Below are 17,465 nucleotides of genomic sequence, written 5' to 3'. Positions count from 1 at the left end.
AAACAGCCCCCTCATAAGCAGCAACAGGGCCTAGTGTCCTTCGCTTCCGGTTTGGTATCTGATCTCCAAGCTATGTTGGCAGACTATAGAGAACGTTTTCTGCCAATGTCTGCAAATGTTCCGCAACCGGTGATTCCCATCATTCCACCTGCACCTCCGCAACCTCATCAGCCACAGGTGCTGCTTAGCCCTCAGCCACAGGGATCCCCTCAAGCTGTACATCCACACATTTATTGAGATGGCGAGGCTGAAGACTGTGAGATTCGTTCTCTACAAGATGAGTGGGATGAACATAAACTTCCAGCACCTGCCTCTCCTGTACGACCATCTGTGGAATTCCCTTCAAAGGTTAAAGGTACTTTCCACAACCTTATGGAACGTGCGGCCACATGTTTTGAGCTTCAAATGCCTGCAGCTCAACAAGACTGTTTCCTGTATGATTTCAAACAACCCCACAGGAAAACCATCAGGGCCATTCCATTAATAGACCACGTTTGAAATCAAGGTTTAAAGATAATGCGTAACCCTGCAACAGTACCGGTGGTGTTTCCTAAATTGGATAAAAAATATAAATCTACAGATGAGGCTCCTGCATGCCTTTCAGGTCATCCAAAGCCAGATTCTGTAATATCACAAGCGGCGCAACGGCGCACCAGGAACCCTTTTGCGCCTGTAACCACACCACCAGATAAGGAAGGTAGACGCCTGGATAATATTGGAAAGCGATTCTCCTCCATGTCTGCCATTCTAGTGCGAGCCACAAATTCCCTAGCGCTCCCTGGCATGTATGATAGACAACTCTGGTCTAACATACGTCATCATTTAGAGGAGCTTCCAGAGAGTACCAAGGTGGAGGCTAAAAAAGTTCTGATGGAAGGACACGATCCTCTGCAGAAATAATAAATTGCGTGCTAAATATTGCTGCGATGGGCTTTAGACTTCTAGCAGGCTCAGCAGTTTTAGGGCGTCAAGGGTGGCTTAAGGCAACTAATTTCCGCCCAGAGGTCCAAACAAAAATTTTAGATCTCTCATATGATGGAGAACCACTTTTTGGGAAGCATTTTACCTCCAGACGATTAAATCAGACACTGATACCGCCGAATCGCTTGATGCTCTACAGTACAAGAAAGTGCCCTTTTGTGGAGGCAGAGAACAAACTTCCTTTCATGGAGGATACCAGCAGTATAGGTATCCGTCTTACTCCTCCACCTTTTAACAGCTGTAGGCCCCATATCAGCAAAGGCAGCCTCCTACGGCGGCATACAACAGAACTCCTCACAGAGGAAAGCCAGTAAGACAAACCAAGGAAGCCTTCTGTAGACAATGACTAGCTTCAAATGCCGGTTACCCCTCTCTCTCCCCCATTTAGACACCACGTACATCATTGGAAACAAGTCATAAAGGACAAATAGGTATTAGATATAATACGATTTGGTCACCTTCTGGAATTCACGCAGATGCCTCTGGTAACACCACCATCCCGGATGCATCAGAAACGCCTACCTCTGCTCATCTTGGAAGCGGAGATCATGTTAAACAAGGGAGCAATCGAAGAAGTACCGTATTCCCAACAGGGGAGAGGCTTCTACTCCCATTTTTTCCTAATTTGAAAAAAGTCTCGTCTGTGGAGGCCAATTCTGGACTAAGAGAACTAAACAAGTACCTAAAGAAACAATCTTTCTGCATGGTAACGTTGAAAGAAGTCTTATAATCTGCTCTGTTGAGGAGTTGTAAGGCGTCCCTAGACCTTCAAGACACCTACTTCCATATACCCATTCACCCAAATCACCGGAAGTTTCTGTGATTCCAGGTAGCAAGCAGACATTTCCAATTCAAGGTACTTCCCTTTAGGCTGAAATCCGCACCCAGGATCTTCACCAAATGTCTATCCCCGGTCGCAGCTTACCTAAGACGCAAGTGCCACCAAAGTTTTCCCTACCCCGCCGACTGGTTGATAAAGGCTCCAGATTCTGTCCGCACGCGGCCCGTCAAAGTGACCTTGCGTCTCTTCAAAGATTTAGGCCTCACTCTTAACCAAAGCAAGTCGCAGCTCCTTCTATCCACAAGGATATCGTTCCTGGGTGCTATACTGGACACAGAACAAACCAAAGCCTACCCAATGTTGGAGAGACAAGACAAGCTGATCACACCAGCGAGAAGAATACAGCAAAGAAAGTTTCTTTCTGTCCGACGCTACAAATCATTACTGGGAATGATGTCATGTTGTATAAACCTTGTTCCACATTGTCGCCTTCATATGCGTCCACTCCAAGAGGAGCTAGACAACCAATGGAAACAGTCAGGGGTCCTTTGAGGACATACTGCAGATAACTCCACAGATGATAGCTTCTCTCCACTGGTGGACAGTACCGGCAAATGTTTTCAAAGGAATGCATTTTTTAGCTCAGATTCCTCTGCTAACCATAACGACTGATGCATCAATGGTCAGATGGGGTGCATGCCTGCAAGACCTTCAAATAAGCAGCAAGTGGCCTCCTTCTCACAGTTCTCTTCATCAACCTCCTAGAACTCTGGGCAGTATTCTTAGCATTGCAAGCCTTCCTTCTGAGAATCCGTGGATCAGCACTGCTTGTCCAAACCGACAATACGACAACCATGCATTACATCAATGAACAAGGAGGAACTCGCCCACAGCTACTGTCCCAGGAGGCACAATCCATTTGGACTTGGTGCATTCACCATTCAGTGCACATAAGGGTGGAGCACGTTCCAGTCATCCAGAATACCATAGCAGATTCACTCAGCAGACTAAATACATCTCACAAATGGGAATTGAACTAGGAGACGCTGGACAACTTTTCTTTCAGTGGGGCAAGCTGAACCTGGACCTGTTCATGACCTCCTCAGACGACAAATGGCAGTATTACGCAAGCTGGCATCACCAACAAGGGTCTTCGGGGATTCCCTTTTGATAGCATGTTCAAGAATCTATGCCTACGTGTAAAGAAATGGCTCCCTGTTGCAGTTACCCCCCACTTTTTGCCTGATACTGATGCTGACTTGACTGAGAAGAGTGCTGGGACCCTGCTAACCAGGCCCCAGCACCAGTGTTCCTTCACCTAAAATGTACCATTGTATCCACAATTGGCACACCCTGGCATTCAGATAGGTCCCTTGTAACTGGTACTTCTAGTACCAAGGGCCCTGATGCCAAGGAAGGCCTCTAAGGGCTGCAGCATGTCTTATGCCACCCTAGAGACCCCTCACTCAGCACAGACACACTGCTTACAAGCCTGTGTGTGCTAGTGAGAACAAAATGAGTAAGTCGACATGGCACTCCCCTCAGGGTGCCATGCCAGCCTCTCACTGCCTATGCAGTATAGGTAAGACACCCCTCTAGCAGGCCTTACAGCCCTAAGGCAGGGTGCACTATACCATAGGTGAGGGTACCAGTGCATGAGCATGGTACCCCTACAGTGTCTAAACAAAACCTTAGACATTGTAAGTGCAGGGTAGCCATAAGAGTATATGGTCTGGGAGTCTGTCAAACACGAACTCCACAGCACCATGATGGCTACACTGAAAACTGGGAAGTTTGGTATCAAACTTCTCAGCACAATAAATGCACACTGATGCCAGTGTACATTTTATTGTAAAATACACCCCAGAGGGCACCTTAGAGGTGCCCCCTGAAACTTAACCGACTGTCTGTGTAGGCTGACTAGTTCCAGCAGCCTGCCACACCAGAGACATGTTGCTGGCCCCATGGGGAGAGTGCCTTTGTCACTCTGAGGCCAGTAACAAAGCCTGCACTGGGTGGAGATGCTAACACCTCCCCCAGGCAGGAGCTGTGACACCTGGCGGTGAGCCTCAAAGGCTCACCCCTTTGTCACAGCCCAGCAGGGCACTCCAGCTTAGTGGAGTTGCCCGCCCCCTCCGGCCACGGCCCCCACTTTTGGCGGCAAGGCTGGAGGGAACAAAGAAAGCAACAAGGAGGAGTCACTGGCCAGTCAGGACAGCCCCTAAGGTGTCCTGAGCTGAAGTGACTCTAACTTTTAGAAATCCTCCATCTTGCAGATGGAGGATTCCCCCAATAGGGTTAGGATTGTGACCCCCTCCCCTTGGGAGGAGGCACAAAGAGGGTGTACCCACCCTCAGGGCTAGTAGCCATTGGCTACTAACCCCCCAGACCTAAACACGCCCTTAAATTTAGTATTTAAGGGCTATCCTGAACCCTAGAAAATTAGATTCCTGCAACTACAAGAAGAAGGACTGCCCAGCTGAAAACCCCTGCAGCGGAAGACCAGAAGACGACAACTGCCTTGGCTCCAGAAACTCACCGGCCTGTCTCCTGCCTTCCAAAGATCCTGCTCCAGCGACGCCTTCCGAAGGGACCAGCGACCTCGACATCCTCTGAGGACTGCCCCTGCTTCGAAAAGACAAGAAACTCCCGAGGACAGCGGACCTGCTCCAAGAAAGGCTGCAACTTTGTTTCCAGCAGCTTTAAAGAACCCTGCAAGCTCCCCGCAAGAAGCGTGAGACTTGCAACACTGCACCCGGCGACCCCGACTCGGCAGGTGGAGACCCAACACCTCAGGAGGGACCCCAGGACTACTCTGATACTGTGAGTACCAAAACCTGTCCCCCCTGAGCCCCCACAGCGCCGCCTGCAGAGGGAATCCCGAGGCTTCCCCTGACCGTGACTCTTTGAATCCAAAGTCCCGACGCCTGGGAGAGACCCTGCACCCGCAGCCCCCAGGACCTGAAGGACCGGACTTTCACTGGAGAAGTGACCCCCAGGAGTCCCTCTCCCTTGCCCAAGTGGAGGTTTCCCCGAGGAACCCCCCCCCCCCCTTGCCTGCCTGCAGCGCCGAAGAGATCCCGAGATCTCTCATAGACTAACATTGCGAACCCGACGCCTGTTTCGACACTGCACCCGGCCGCCCCCGCGCCGCTGAGGGTGAAATTTCTGTGTGGACTTGTGTCCCCCCCGGTGCCCTACAAAACCCCCCTGGTCTGCCCTCCGAAGACGCGGGTACTTACCTGCAAGCAGACCGGAACCGGGGCACCCCCTTCTCTCCATTCTAGCCTATGTGTTTTGGGCACCACTTTGAACTCTGCACCTGACCGGCCCTGAGCTGCTGGTGTGGTGACTTTGGGGTTGCTCTGAACCCCCAACGGTGGGCTACCTTGGACCAAGAACTGAGCCCTGTAAGTGTCTTACTTACCTGGTTAACCTAACAAATACTTACCTCCCCTAGGAACTGTGAAAATTGCACTAAGTGTCCACTTTTAAAACAGCTATTTGTGAATAACTTGAAAAGTATACATGCAATTTTGATGATTTGAAGTTCCTAAAGTACTTACCTGCAATACCTTTCGAATGAGATATTACATGTAGAATTTGAACCTGTGGTTCTTAAAATAAACTAAGAAAAGATATTTTTCTATACAAAACCTATTGGCTGGATTTGTCTCTGAGTGTGTGTACCTCATTTATTGTCTATGTGTATGTACAACAAATGCTTAACACTACTCCTTGGATAAGCCTACTGCTCGACCACACTACCACAAAATAGAGCATTAGTATTATCTCTTTTTGCCACTATCTTACCTCTAAGGGGAACCCTTGGACTCTGTGCATACTATTCCTCACTTTGAAATAGTGCATACAGAGCCAACTTCCTACACTACGTTTTTCCTCACATTCCTCTCCTCCAGAGAGTGATCAGAAAGATCAAGTCGGAACCTTGTTTGATAATTCTTATTGCTCCACGGTGGCCAAGTCAACCTTGGTACACAGAGCTTCTGTTGCTCTCTGCATGTCCTCCAATCAGGTTGAAACTGATTCTCGAGCTCCTCACCACCAACCAGAGCCAAGTGAGACATCAGGACCTCAGGTCTCTGTTTATCGGCATGACTCCTGAATTCAGTGAATTCGGCCACTTAAACATCTATAGGGATTGCAAGGACGTCCTTGCCAATGCCTAAGCTTATAGCACAAACAAAACTTATCGGCTAAAGTCGAAGCAGTTCTGTCTTTGGTGCAACTCCACCAATATGCATCCCATATCCTCCACTCCGGAAGAAATCTTAACTTACTTGCTTCAGTTAGCGCACTGAGGCCTTGCCCTAAGCCCATCTAGCAGCCCTCTCTCGATACAGGAGAATATCCAGTAAACCATCTCTTTGGTCTCAAAGACTTATAAAACAATTCTTGAGAGGTCTCTTGAGATCTTTCCCTCCAGTGAAAGCCCCTCCTCCGGCATGGCAGCTTAACATAGTCTTAGGACAACTGATGAAGAAGCCATACACAGGGCGGATATCCAATATCTCACATGAAAGGTGGAGCTTCTCCTTGCCCTAACCTGCGTGGAGTCAGCGAAATGCAAGATTTACAATCCAAGAATCCTTTCTGCAGTTCACACGCTACAGGGTCATTCTACGCACCAACCCTAAATTTACCCCCTAAGGTTCCTTCAGACTTTCATATTAATTAACCTGTATTACTGCGGTCATTCTTCACTAATCCTCAAACTGCGGCAGAGAGATCTCTCCATTCCCTTGATCTTAGCAGATGCATACATTTTATTTGGACAGAACAAAAACATTTTGTAAAACAAACCAGCTGTTTATAGCCTTTAGTGCTCCTAGGGAAGGATGCCCAGTTACTAAACAGACCATTTCCAGATGGATTGGAAATGCCATACTCTTTTGCCATCAGAAAGCTAGTCAACCTTTGCAGGATAACGTTCATGCACATTCTACCAGAGCTGTATCCACGTCCTGGGCATAATTCTCAGGTGTATCTCTACCAGACATCTGCTGAGCTGCAATGTGGAAGATGCCACATACTTTCACAAAGCATTATTTCCTGGATGCAGAGGTGCTCCGGGATGCAGCGGTTGGCCAAGAAGTCCTTCGCCATCTGTTCCAATAAAGGTGAACCATTGCATTCTTCCCACCTTCCGCTTCTACTCTATCATGTCACATTTTCTAAATAACATGATTAATTTCTATTCTGTTTTCTTCTCTAAATTGCCAAATATAACTTATTTGAAGGGCTCATATATTTTGTTGGTTTGCACATGTACAGATATTTTAAATAGAAAATGTGACAATTACTGCTTACTATTCTGATTCAAGCATGTGAATCTATGAACGTTCCAATACTAGAGTAAGATATAAGTTACTTACCTGTAACTATGGTTTTCCAGTATTGGAAACGTTCATAGATTCACATGCGACCCACCTTCGTCCCCTGGGGAGCTCACCTTCATTCCCTCAGTAGTGTCCACATTACAGCACAAGAGCTTGGAAAATCTGAGGGAAGGCAGCTCCTCACCGGAGGGTTCTAGAGGATGGTGTCTTTCGATTGGTTGACTCTGAGTTTGGTCCTTTTTATACATAATGACTGTGATATGCTACTAAGTCAAGGGGCTAATACATATCCTGTATATACATTTATAAATATACATGCATTTAAGCAAAGCTTTTATATTAAACCGGGGACTCCCATCTCGATGACCGGGAAGTATTCAAGCATGTGGATCTATGAAAGCTTTCAATACTGGAAAGCCATAGTTACAGGTAAGTAACTTATTTCTTACCTCTGTCGGCTTGTGCAATATCATTACATCAAATGCTCAGCACCCAAGCACTCCCTCACTCCAAAAAAATATAACCCCTATAGTAAACTGTAATTTCAAAATAAACTTTCTTCCGCTTTTGCCCAATTGGGCATGTTCTTTGAAAGAAATCTAGTTACTTCTGAGAACACTGCTTTCTGTCTGCGGAGAGTTTGCTTCTGTGGGTGCCTTAGGGAAGAGAGTTCAGGAGTACGAGCACCGTCACAACCAGCAGCATAACTAATGGTCTTAAAACCCTGGTGTTTCCAGCTCTTACACATTCTTCTTTGCTTGACCTAAACATATGTATAGTTTGCTTTTGGCCAATCATGATCTATCGGGGGCATCCCTCATGGTTGATGCAGATAGGATCCATGATAGTTCAGCCTTTCAAACTGTCCCTCTGAGAATGGTGGTTTTTCTTCTTTCACTGATTCACAGAAGTGTCTCTTCTTTGCTTCCCAAATTTCTCAATTTATCATATGGTCTCTACTCTCTCAGGGTCTCAGTCTGCTGGTTTGGTCATCTGAGCACTTAAACTGTCACAGCAAAGAGCATATGCTAAAATTTATTTGGAAAGACTGGCTGTCCCAGCAGCTGGGCAGATTAACTCATCTGAACGCACCTCCACAGTCTAAACCTCAGTGCTTGGTGTCCGCGAAATGGTTTTGATCTACCATTGGAGGTGGCTAATGCCTTTGGCTGCTCACTGTCTATCTACAAAGTCCATTTAATCTGTCTTAGTCTAAATTAGTTACCTTGTGCGAATGGAATCATGTTGACACTCTACATGGCTATGCTTTTCGATTATCTGTATTTTGCTTTCAGCTCTGCAAGTTTGTGCTGTGGACACAGTTTTTTAAGTTTATTCTTTAAGTGACCTGTTTGAATGAAGGTTCTGAACATGTTTTGTTACTTTCTTTACGCCATAATGGGACCTGAGTGTGGTCCCTACTTTTCTAATGTGTGCGCCCTTGAGCCTCTTCAGCTGTATCCTAATTCTCTAATTGTATTTCTCTTTTAATTTTTTTTTATTTTTTTTATTGAATTTGACATAAACATACATACATTTTCGGTCGGGTATAAGATAGAAATACGCAGGTCATGCGTAGCTGAGAAACTAGTGTACACACTGAGGAGATGTTACAGAAAATGTTCCGGTTGTGTGTGCAGACCTAAATTTGCTCAACACAAATCTTAGGCTCTGATATTCCAGTCTTTGCTGTTGTGCCTTCCAACTGTGGTAGCCGGGAACATTCCTAGGTATCATCTCACAGCTAGAAAAACTAATGATTGAGTTTGGTAGGTGTGTTGTAGGCTAATATCATGCATATAGCCCGAATCCCCTGCCCCCTGCGGTGACCAGCCTTTAACCCCGCCAACCCCAACTATTTCGTTTGGGGAGGTCTGTGGCTTGGGCAGAGTCTTCGGGGCCTATGTTAAATATATTGTTAAGACCGTCCCAATATCTTGTTAAACACTTCCATTTGGTCATTCAGTTTGTTGATCATCTTGTGTGATGCTGTCAGCCATTGTCGATGCCCATACTTCCACCGATGTTGGACTGACTGATTTCCAGTGTCTCATGATGCAAATTGTACTGACTGTCTGAGAGGTGCCGAGCCAGCCTTTTTGTTGCAAGGAGATTTCTTCCATGTTGTGTTGAGTATAGATAGGAGTGCTAGATCCAAGAAAGGTTGGATATGCAAGTCTGTGGCATTCAGAAGAGCATCCCACACTTCCGATCATAAGGTTGAATTATTGGGAAACTCCACAATATTTATTTTTATCTCCACTAACTTGTCCACGTCTCTTGCAACAAGAAGAGATGGCTGTGAAGCTTAAAGGGTTGACCAGTGCCATTCATGAAGGATCTTGGAGTGGGTAAACTTATGTTGAGCTTCCTCAAACTCTTGTCATGGAGGAAGAGGAGCTCTTTCCATTCTATTTGTCAGGGAGGCTGAGAGATGTGGTTTCCATTACTTGTACAGGCGGAGACTTCAAGTATGTGTGATCTATGAGTGCTGTAAAGTTCTGTGATAAGTTTCTTGTGCTTTCCCTATTTGGATAGATACCAGTGGCAGGTGGAGTCTCCTGGGATTCGCCACCTAGCTTATGTAGGATTATTGCTGATTGAGCAAAACTCTGAAGATCTGGAAAGCAGGTCACAGAACTCTTGAGAGTACGTGAAGTATTAGGTTTGTGAGTGCAGTGGGCGATATTGTCTTTTTATACACCACTGACATCTTCTGGTGCTACTTGAATGAGTTTCTCCAAAAGCAGCCAGTCAGCAGTTTCAAGAGTAGTTTGAATGTAATAAGGGGTACTTGGGGAGGTATGTTGTTGCATTGTACATCTTGAGAGTAGGGTGTCCTTCAGGTGTTGTTCGGATAGAGTTTTGCCACCGAAAGTCTTCCAGAAGCCCCCTGCTACATGCATCATATGATCTGAGACACCATGCAGCATAGCTTTGGCAGGAGAGTGGGTACCGCCAGCATGCCAAAAACATAATTAGAGCGTGGAGCTACAACCATCTTGATGGTTCGGATCCTTCCCTATAGTGAGCGCTGTAGACGTTACCTAGTTGTTAAATCTCTGAACCTGATCCGTGAGTGAGTCACCATTGTCGAAGACCATGCGATGTGGGTTAGCCTGAATTGATACTTAAAGATATTTTATTTGTGTCTGCGTCCACCTGAACTATAACTCTTGCTGGCTGTCTACTGTTGTGACTGGGGTCAATTAGATGGCATTCCTTTTCAGGACCAGTTGAGGTGGTAGCTACTGAAAATCGAGAAATTATCAATGACCCCATTACAGCTGGAGAAGAGTGCGCTAATAACATACCATTAGCGTAAACCATTAGCTTCATTTCCCCTGCTGGTGTAGGTGTTCCTACCACTGCTTGTGACTTGTGGTGTTGCCAAAGTCTCTAAGGCTGGGGTGAAAAGCAAGGGGAGGAGAGTATGCACTCATGTCCGGTCCCCTAGCCAGTATTCAGGTGAGACGGTTGCTACAGCTGATTAATGCTGTTGGTATATGATAGAGCCATAAGAGCCATGTAAGGAACATAAGTCCAATGCACCAGGATCCTGTAGAGAAATCCCCACTCCACCCGGCCAGAAGCTTTCTCTGCATCAAGGAAGAGGGCAGTCCCTGGTCAGTCTTGTATTTCTAGGTGGAGAAGAAAAGGTGGGACTAGCGATTTGCTAGGACTTTGGTAAACATATTCACATCTGAATTGAGAGAAATTTATCTTGTGGTTTTCATAAGTATTTTATGTACAGATTTGGTGTTCACATCTGTAAGGCCCGAGTCAATTCTGGTAGCAGAGGGGTTCGTGAATTGGTGGCTCTAAACAGGTTTCCTGTAACAGAACTAAGTGTTCAGCTGTGATACCATAAAATTCTATGGTGAATACGTCCATACCTAGTGCCTTGCCTGTTGGAAAGGTCCCTGAAAAATGAGTTTTATTGATGGTTAGCGCTGGAGCGGGCAGAGTGGTACTGTGCAATTTTTTTTTTTATTATTTTTTTTTTAGAGTGGCTGTTGCTTGAGTGGTTAGTTCGCCATCCCATCCTTACATGGCGGGAATTGCAAATTGAGCTGCCCATTGCTTCAGTTGGAAGTCAAGTAATCTCCTTGTTCATAGTGGCAGCGCCTGAGACTCTGAAGGACCGCTGTAAGCAGGGAGATAAATTCACAGTTTTTGGCTGTGAGTAAGAGTACATTCGTAGGTGTATGGGATCTTGAGCACAAGCTGGTTATAGTTAGAATCTCTTAGTCTAAGGCAAGCCTTCTTTTCAGGGTGGTTTCTTTGCAGCCGTCGAATTCCTTATCATGGCTCATGTATGCTTTACCTGCTTCCACAGGACTAGAAAGTCTATGGAGCTTTTATTGCAGGTTACATATTCCTGTAGGTAATCCAAAAGTTTAAATTTGCTCTTAGGACGTTTTTATTTGAGTATCCATTTTTCTGACTCTGTCATGGTGAAATTGGAGGTGGCAGTCTAGTTCCAGAGAGATCGGGCATGAACCAAGGCACAATGAACCCCTGTTGCGCAGTAAACAACTTTTGCCAGAAGGGAGTTGCTGAGAAGAAGAAAATTGATGCAGGATTTTACATTGTGCGGGTACGCATAGTAAGTGCATTCACTGTCAGTCTCCATGGGTCCACCAGCTTACGATCAGTTAGTACGTCGCACAAGATGCCTTGCTCAGGTCTGTCATGTATGTGGCTGCCGGATCGATCCAGAACAGGATGAGGGGCACAGTTCCAATCGCTGTCCACTATGAGCTCCTGTGTTCTTAACTCTGCCAGGATTCTATTAAGTTTGGAGAAAAAACGTTCTTGTCTCCTGTTGGTGTGTAGATGAAGCCCACTGCATAAGTTTGGGATTGGAAAGTGAGTAGCACAAACACATGGGGGTCAATCCAGGTTTTGCATATTTTTCCTGGTAAACGTTTGTGCCACCCCTCAGATCCTGCCTGGCCTCAACACGAGCATAACCCAAATGGTTCTTTCATGTGTGTAAGTGCTGTGTGACTGTAATGGTATTGCATAAGCTTTGTATGTCTCCTAGCTAAGTCTTAGCTGCTCAGCCACAGCTACCTCTAGAGAGCCCTGGCTTCCTAGACACTGTCTACAACTCACTACAGGGGAAACCTGGAATAAGGTGAGACCACCACATGGGCTCACTGGCACACATGCAAAGTCAGCTGTCCATAGTGGTGCCACAACAGGAGATTAAAATCTGCCTTGTTGCCAGTCATATGGAGGTTACTTTAGATTTCATATGAATCACCGGTACCATCCTCTATTAATGCCATAAGACTTACTTAGACACCAGGGGTCCCACACCATGCCTGAGGAGGCCCCAACACCGTCCAAAGCCACCTTCAGATAACATTATCTACAGGTAACCCCTACGGTGAAGGTACGAAGGACCATCACACTGAGAACAGATGCTGAAGTCGCTTAGGGGGCAGCATGGCTGCTGCTAAATCACAGGAAAGCAGATCCATGGACACCACTGCTATTCTCAATGTTGAAGGGGAAGACATCACAACTAACTTGTTCCAAACTTATGTCTGGCCCTAAAGGCAAACCACAGACTGGCGCAAAATCTAGAGAGCAAGTCATCACTAGGAAGGCACTCATTAAAGAACTGAAAGAAATCAAATGCTCAATGCACACAGTGGAAGCGACCTTGACTCCTACAATGAGTGACTTGAGATACATACACGCTGAACTGTCCACCTTAAAAAAACTAGACAGACGCCAGAATAACAACACTGGAAGACAAATTCTATAAGCCCCTGACTGGAGGCAAGCAATATGGACCCTCCAATGAGAAGTCACAGACCTATCAACCGCAGCAGGTGGAGCAATATCTGTCTTAATCGAATAGGAAGGAGACGACATCCAGGGTTTTTGAGGACCCTGATAAATGCCTTTGGCCCTTCACTGACTCAAGGCATTTTCAACACCCTAGGGTGTACACCCTCCTCACCTCCCTTCAAGCAAGTATCGATAGGGAAATAGTCCTGGCAATGATAGGGACTGCTCACCCTTATAAAGTTTAAGACAGTAGCTTTGTACTCATAACCACTCCACTTGAGACATTGGACGCCCTGCACCACTTCTGTCTTTTTCGACTGCTCAGGAACTTGCTCCACTGGGCACACCACTGTAAGTGTATCAAGCTCCTGGACAAACTTCCCCTCTGGAGCGCCATCAACACTTAGTGAGACTACTCAAGCTGACCTTGTGACAGATTCCAAGATTAAACCCCTCCTGCTGTGTTGTCTCAATGTACACATCACAAAAGGATACATGTGATGCAAGACGATCCTGACCTTACTAGGATCCAAGAAACCTGACATAGGGTGAATTCAGGAGACAAACACCCTTACACAAACTGACAAGCTAGGGAGAGACAGGGTTGGAAAAGTTATCGTCACCTCTGATACAGGACCCCTGCCACCACAAACTATGCTCCAGGGCCTGTGCTGCTGCTGCTGCTGCTACTACTACCTTAATCATGCTCTCTGTTCTGGTGAGTGATCGTATAGTGTGTAATAAGGTTTCAGGTTAGATGTTACTCATTAGTGACATTCCCAATTTGTCAGCAAAGCTGCATATCTCAAGGTGCAGAAAATGGCATGGTATAAACTGCTGTCAGCTTGCAAAGATGGCTCTTTTGTGCTGCACAGCATTGTTACGTCTGGAAAGTGGTGTCATGAAATCTTACCCCTCCCCCACCCCACTCCACTCCCCGCCCGCTTTATCAGTTTAAGAGGGGGGGTAGCCACTGCACATAATGGGCTTGTTTGTAATCTGGAGCCAGTAAAGGTCTTCTCTGCGTGCCACTTCATTCTTCTGCCTGAAATGAAAGCCTCTAAAAAGGACATATAGCAATCAGCAAACAGAGTTATGGGGAAGTGCAAAGTAAGAAAACAATATAAAGAAAGGTGGTAGAATGAAACTAAAAAAGTTGAAGGGAGAACAAATTAAGTCAAAGGTGAAAGAAAATATGGAAGAAAGAATGTAAAAAGAAAAGTTAATGGGAGGCTGAATGAAAACAACAAAGGAAGGAAAGGAATAACGCTGGATGGATGAAAGGATGTATTGAAGGGCGAAAGGATCAGTTGGACGGTTGTTTGAATAGGTGAATGGAAGGATTAAAAGAAAGGTGAAAGAATTAGTGATTGGATGGCACAGTGAAAGGATGGATTATCGATGTGTGAACAGAATGATAATTGGATGGATGGTAAGGTGGAACGATGAAAAGAAGAAAGGATGGGTGAGTGAAAGAATAGACGGGAGGGAGGAAGGATAGGATAGCCAGATCGATGTAAGGGTGAATGAGACTGGTCTAGGAAGGCGGAGTTTGATTCCATTCAGTGTACTTAATAGTTTGGTTCAAAGATGGGGGTGTTTTTAATTCTTTGGCTACTCCCTTGTGTCTGGAGGTAGGATGTAATCTTGCCAGCGCACAGGAACTGTTGCAGAAAGTTTTCCAAAAACAGTCTGTCACCTGTGTACATTCATAAGGTGTGGAATCTTCTGTTAGCGTCCTTCAAAAACATCATTAACAAAGGCAGGCAACTCTTTTGTTACAGCACTCTTGTTTTGGGTTTTTTCAGTTGATAGTATTTGGAAGTGTACTCATTCCAGATGATGCACATCCTTGGCTTCAGAGGGTGTAGTCTTTAGAGGATGTAAACTCTTGTCAGACTTGGGACAGATCACCTTTCTAAGATCTTGGGCCTCGAGCTGTTGAAGTTTGGGATGCAGTGGGTCAGACACCATTCTGAAAGCCTCGTTTTAGTTTTGTCCAGTTCTTGTTTTTAGACACATTTTGCTTGTTGGACAACAGTTTTCGTAAAATAAAACTGCATTGCTTGAGCAGGACAGCATATCCCTCTCTTTTGTTGAAGGACCTCATAATGTTACAAACAGATGTTTCAGCTTATTGCTGTTATGCTTAGACAAGCCATCATGTATACACAGCACATACTGCGGTAGAGGGAAAAGTTATAATGCGTCTTAAAAGTGTGGTTAGTATAAAATAAATTAACTTTAGTTGATCAATAATACCTTTTTTTTTTTTTTTGTATCCATAATAGCTCCCTCTGCATCCCTTCCTTAAGTTGGTACCAACATACTCTTTATTTTTATGTTGGAAGCTCAAAGAAAAGCTAGTACTCCATCATTAGGAAAAAGCTGTACAGAAGTGGAGGATAGTACGGAGGGATTGGAAAAGGCATGTGCCAGTGGCCCTTACGGCATGTAATCACATTCTCCCAATGCAGGATAATGTGCTTGCAACAAAAGATAGTTTGTACACCCTATTATAGGTGGTAGAAACATGAGTGTAGAATTGCCGTGGGACAGGTTGCTTCATAAATTATCTTGCCCCGTAAAAAAACAAAAAAAAATAAAATAATCTACTGGTCCCTTTGGTGCCATGTAATGCGGTGACAAATAATGGCAGCAGTCCAACTGTATAAGAGCTCTGATAATAGCTTCTGATTATGCCAAGGCTAGTACTATAGTAGGGCTTGAATGCTAACAGTTTCCTTACTTTACCACCTTTCCACAGATCTATATACTGGGGCTGCAAGAAGCAAAACACAATAGTTCCAGGTTAGGAATGCTTTTGAGTCTGTGCAAACCTACTAACATTTTAAGGATTTTCACTAGTGTTTCTCTAATCTTTTCCCATACTGAGAGAGGCTGGGAATTTACTCCTGACAAGGACAGAATTAGAAGTTCTTCCAGGGTTGGGAATAAAAGTGGTTGGAGGGGAAATTAACTTGTAAACGATCAATGATTTTGTTTGCATGGGAATCTTTTCTAGGAGTGTGATTTCCCGATCTTTTGCTGTATATTCTTGGGAATTCATGAAAGCCATAATTCTGCACTAATGCAAAAACATATACCATGGGTGCATTTTTGTGACTTTCTTTAAGAATTGGGCCTTTTAATTAGGTCTATTTCTCTCTCTCTCTTCATCTATTGTCTGGCTTTACTGTGAGTGATAGATAATAATCCACTCTTTCACAAAGAGCATATTGGCACACAGTAGTTTTGTTCAGTGCCTGCAACTGATGTGGCAATGTGTGCTTTTTGATGAAAAGCAAAACATTTTTTGTTTTTGCCAATGCTTATTACAATGGTGAGGGCCTGGCAGTTTCCACAATAAAGTTTTACAAAAGTCATGTCAAAACAAGACAAGCATTGACCAAACGAAAAGACGGACCACCACTATCTGATCGGTTGGCTTTGCCTTGCCAATGCTTAGTTAATTTCATGTTCCCCATAAATTTTTTGAAACTGGTTACACTGGTTTTCCGTTGTGAATATTGTTTTTGGAAATACTAGCATGCATCAAAACGTTTTACTAAATGCTTCTTCAAAAAATTGGTACCTAAAATTTAGCCAAATTGTTTTTTTTCTCCTAGCTGCATTCTTTTTCTGAACATCTTACTTCGAAAGCAAATAGTCATAAATCTTCATTAAAAGCTTCTACAAACATTTGCATCGAATCAGAGGTCATTCTGGGAGCATTATACATAGCCTCATATTGATAAACTTTTCAAACTTGTGTGTGCATTTTTTTTTTTCCTGGGCCCACTGCTTTGCATTATTGAAGATAAATACAAGTTCAAACAGCATTAACACATGGACAATAAATATTACTTCAGCTGCAGACGGTTCCCTTCCCTTTAAACTGGTAGCCAAAAGGTTTTTGCTGCAAGGGTTTGGGCCTACTTGTCTCAAGGACAAAATAAATATGAAAACCTGTTGTCCTTGACATTGAACAATATGTCCTGGGCGTTAGGCTATAGGCAGTCCACCACCTGCAGAAAATATGTAAGGTTTGCATTACAGTTAAAAGTCCAACAAAATATTGCAGAATAAAATGTCATATTTGATTCTGTCCCTGTCTTTGGTTAGATTCCAAACTCGGTCCCACAGAGGTCTGGACGTCAAGGCAAGCTCTGCAGGATCTCTACCAGAAGATGCTTGTCACAGACCTGGAGTGTGCGCTGGACAAGAAGGTGGAGCAGGACCTGTGAGTATAAGTATGGTGATAAGGAAGGCAAGGGACTAGGATGAATGTTACCGGGTGCTTGTGAACAAGCAACATTTGAAAACACCAATAATTGGCTTTTGCTTTGGAAACATAGTGGCAGTTTTCTCCACTTAGCTGAGGATCATTTTTCAGATGGTGTATGACATATTCTAGTGTGTATGGCAGTGATCTCAGAACAATTGTGTACATTTGTTGTCATTTTATTTCAAATCACCACGTTGGAAAACTCCTCAATTTTTATAACTTAAATGGTCTTTTTCATCTGACATTT

At 44.7% G+C, this 17,465-nt stretch overlaps 1 protein-coding gene across 6 annotated transcripts in view; it reads left to right on the top strand.

Moving 5' to 3' along the window:
- Positions 1-17,465, top strand: part of SMG7 (SMG7 nonsense mediated mRNA decay factor) — a 468,256-nt gene that overhangs the window by 43,441 nt on the left and 407,350 nt on the right. For 5 of the 6 annotated variants that reach the window (XM_069232041.1, XM_069232046.1, XM_069232045.1 and 2 more), the window contains exon 3: positions 17,056-17,173. In XM_069232041.1, coding sequence (XP_069088142.1) covers positions 17,056-17,173 — 118 coding nt within the window. Of the gene's footprint in view, positions 1-17,053; positions 17,174-17,465 lie in introns of those variants that run through there. The other variant, XM_069232044.1, reaches the window with a different exon arrangement.

Source organism: Pleurodeles waltl, chromosome 4_2 (genome assembly GCF_031143425.1).
Source record: "Pleurodeles waltl isolate 20211129_DDA chromosome 4_2, aPleWal1.hap1.20221129, whole genome shotgun sequence".
In the NCBI taxonomy this organism is placed as follows: domain Eukaryota; kingdom Metazoa; phylum Chordata; class Amphibia; order Caudata; family Salamandridae; genus Pleurodeles; species Pleurodeles waltl.
This window is presented reverse-complemented; position numbering and strand designations above follow the sequence as displayed.